The sequence below is a fragment of the Propithecus coquereli genome, unplaced genomic scaffold (assembly GCF_000956105.1).
Source record: "Propithecus coquereli isolate 6110/MARCELLA unplaced genomic scaffold, Pcoq_1.0 Scaffold211, whole genome shotgun sequence".
NCBI lineage: Eukaryota > Metazoa > Chordata > Mammalia > Primates > Indriidae > Propithecus > Propithecus coquereli.
Genome location: NW_012146190.1, coordinates 2,393,616 through 2,395,938, shown reverse-complemented (window position 1 = coordinate 2,395,938; position 2,323 = coordinate 2,393,616). Strand labels below are relative to the sequence as shown.

Here is a 2,323-nt window from a genome sequence, read left to right as displayed (position 1 = left end):
TTTCTAAAAATGCAGGCCTCTCGCTGGCCTTTGTTTTCTCCACTCGGCACTGTGTCATTGCAGACAGTTTGGCCAGCTTGCCCTGGACCTGCTGGAGAAGGCGTTCAAGCAGAATGAGCGAATGGCCATGAAGCTGTTGACATGTGAACTCAAGAACTGGAGCAATTCCACCTGCTTGAAACTAGCCGTGTCTGGAGGGTTGCGGCCCTTCGTGTCACATACTTGCACCCAAATGCTACTGACAGACATGTGGATGGGGCGCCTGAAAATGAGGAAAAACTCTTGGTTAAAGGTAAATTTACTCGCATTATGGAGTTTAATGTTAGTTTAGTGTGAAATTCTGTACTCTTCAGTTCCATTTTCACTTGTTCCAGAAGTATATTTTCAGGAAAACCAGTTAATATCTTTGATTCTCGTAGACGAGCTGGGACCTTCTCAAAAGAATCTATGAAAAGCACTTTATTTCCCTCTGCCAGTTTTTTTTTTTTTTAAATGGAGATAATCGTACCTGCCCTGTCTACCACAAAGACAGGGAAGGTGGTTAAAAGCATATACCTGTACAAACGTATGCAAGATTTTGTTATTACTAAATGCCATTAATTCTGATAATTATAAACAAAGTAAATGAGATTTTTTAGTGAAATTTTTCTCAGCATGAGAATACAGATAATAACCTAGATAAAATGAGCAATTTTATGTTGTTCTGCTCATGGAATGTGTTGTTTCAGGAAATAAGTGAGTGTTTCATAAGGCTGCCCTCAACGACATTTTTTGTTCATATCGCTAACCATCTCAAAATTCTCAGCCTCATCTCTCATCTTATTTTTTATTTTTTATATTTTTTAGAGATAGGGTTTCACTCTGTCATCCAGGATGGAGTGCAGTGGTGTGATCCTAGCTCACTGCAACCTCAAACTCCTGATCCTCCTGCCTCAGCCTCCCAAGTAGCTGGCACACCCCACCATGCCAGGCTAACTTTTTTATTTTTGTAGAGACAGGGTCTGGCTATGTTGCTCAGGCTGTTCTCAAACTCCTGGCCTCAAGTGATCCTCCTACCTTGACCTCCCGATGTGTTGGGAATACAGGCCCGAGTCACCGTGTCCAGCTTCATCTTAAATTATTGGAATAATTTAGTTGACTACTATGGATGTTTAACCTTTAACATCAAACCTAAGCCTAGCACTTTAGGTTATTGCCAAGCTTAACAAGTTTATATGCTTATGAAACCAAATAAAAGGAGATAAATCATGAATATTAAGAGGTACATAAGACTCTATGTTATATTTTACTTTTATTCTTTCTAGAATTCTTAAAAATATGATGTGTCCCAAACAGAATGACTGTTTTAAAAACATATTTTTGGTGGACACACTGTAGAAAACTCAAAAAAATAAAAAACATAAGGTATACAATATATAAAAGACTTTGCACATTTTCCGCTGGTGAGATTGTAGAAATAAGAGAAATGTCAATCAAAAATTATTTCATGTAGATTCCTCTTTAACAAAAATTGGAGAAACAACGATGTTTTTGGAAGTTCTCCTTTGATCTGCTTTGATTTCAGCCTTGGAGATGATGAAGCAGAGATGTGCATGTGTCCACATCCAGCTACTCAAACAATAACTCTTTTTAAATGTTCTGGGAGTGGGATGGCACAGTGAGAGCTGGTAGAAATAATTCTCTTCATGTTTGTGTCCTGTGCATACTTTAGTTTACTAGAAATCCCTATTACTGAGAACTTAATGAATTCTTGTTCTTCATATGCTTCATACCAAAAAAGAGATTTAAGTGAAGGAAGACTAAATGTTTTTACCCCAAAACATGGAGTGAGTTTTAGGGCAAAATGCTAACTTAGCTACTTAATGTCTCTGACCTGCAGTAAACCATTTTTCTCCAGTGCCCAGATCCTTATTTATCAGTGCATGGCTGGTGAGTTCTGGGAACACATTTGGGAATAGTCATAAGATGTTCTAATAAAACTAATTCCAAATGGATGAAGGCTACAGAAAGACTGTGTAGAACTATGTGGATAGGAAAAGTCATTTAAATGCTTTTCGTATAGTAGGCTCCAACCTATCCCTCGGAGATAGGATATTTATGCCATTGAATACTGTTTTCCTAAGCCAATTTTTTTACCGAGGACAGGGACAACAGAATGGGAGGCCTCTTCAGAAAGTGGGTTAGGAATTAATCAGTGCAATATTATCACTGTGCTCGGTAACTATGATTTTTCCAGACTTGGAAGAGTGCAGTATTTTGGGTTCTATATCTGAAAAGAAAACACACAAACTCCTTTTAGAACTGGAGAAAGTCCAGAAAGTCT

The 2,323-nt window shown here is 38.0% G+C and overlaps 1 protein-coding gene across 1 annotated transcript in view; it reads left to right on the top strand.

Annotated features, from left to right (window-relative positions):
- TRPM6 (transient receptor potential cation channel, subfamily M, member 6) overlaps positions 1-2,323 on the top strand; it is a 130,309-nt gene that overhangs the window by 44,133 nt on the left and 83,853 nt on the right. Inside the window, exon 18 of the mRNA XM_012644416.1 lies at positions 64-292. Within this exon, the coding sequence (XP_012499870.1) occupies positions 64-292 (229 nt within the window). The remainder of the gene's footprint in view (positions 1-63; positions 293-2,323) is intronic.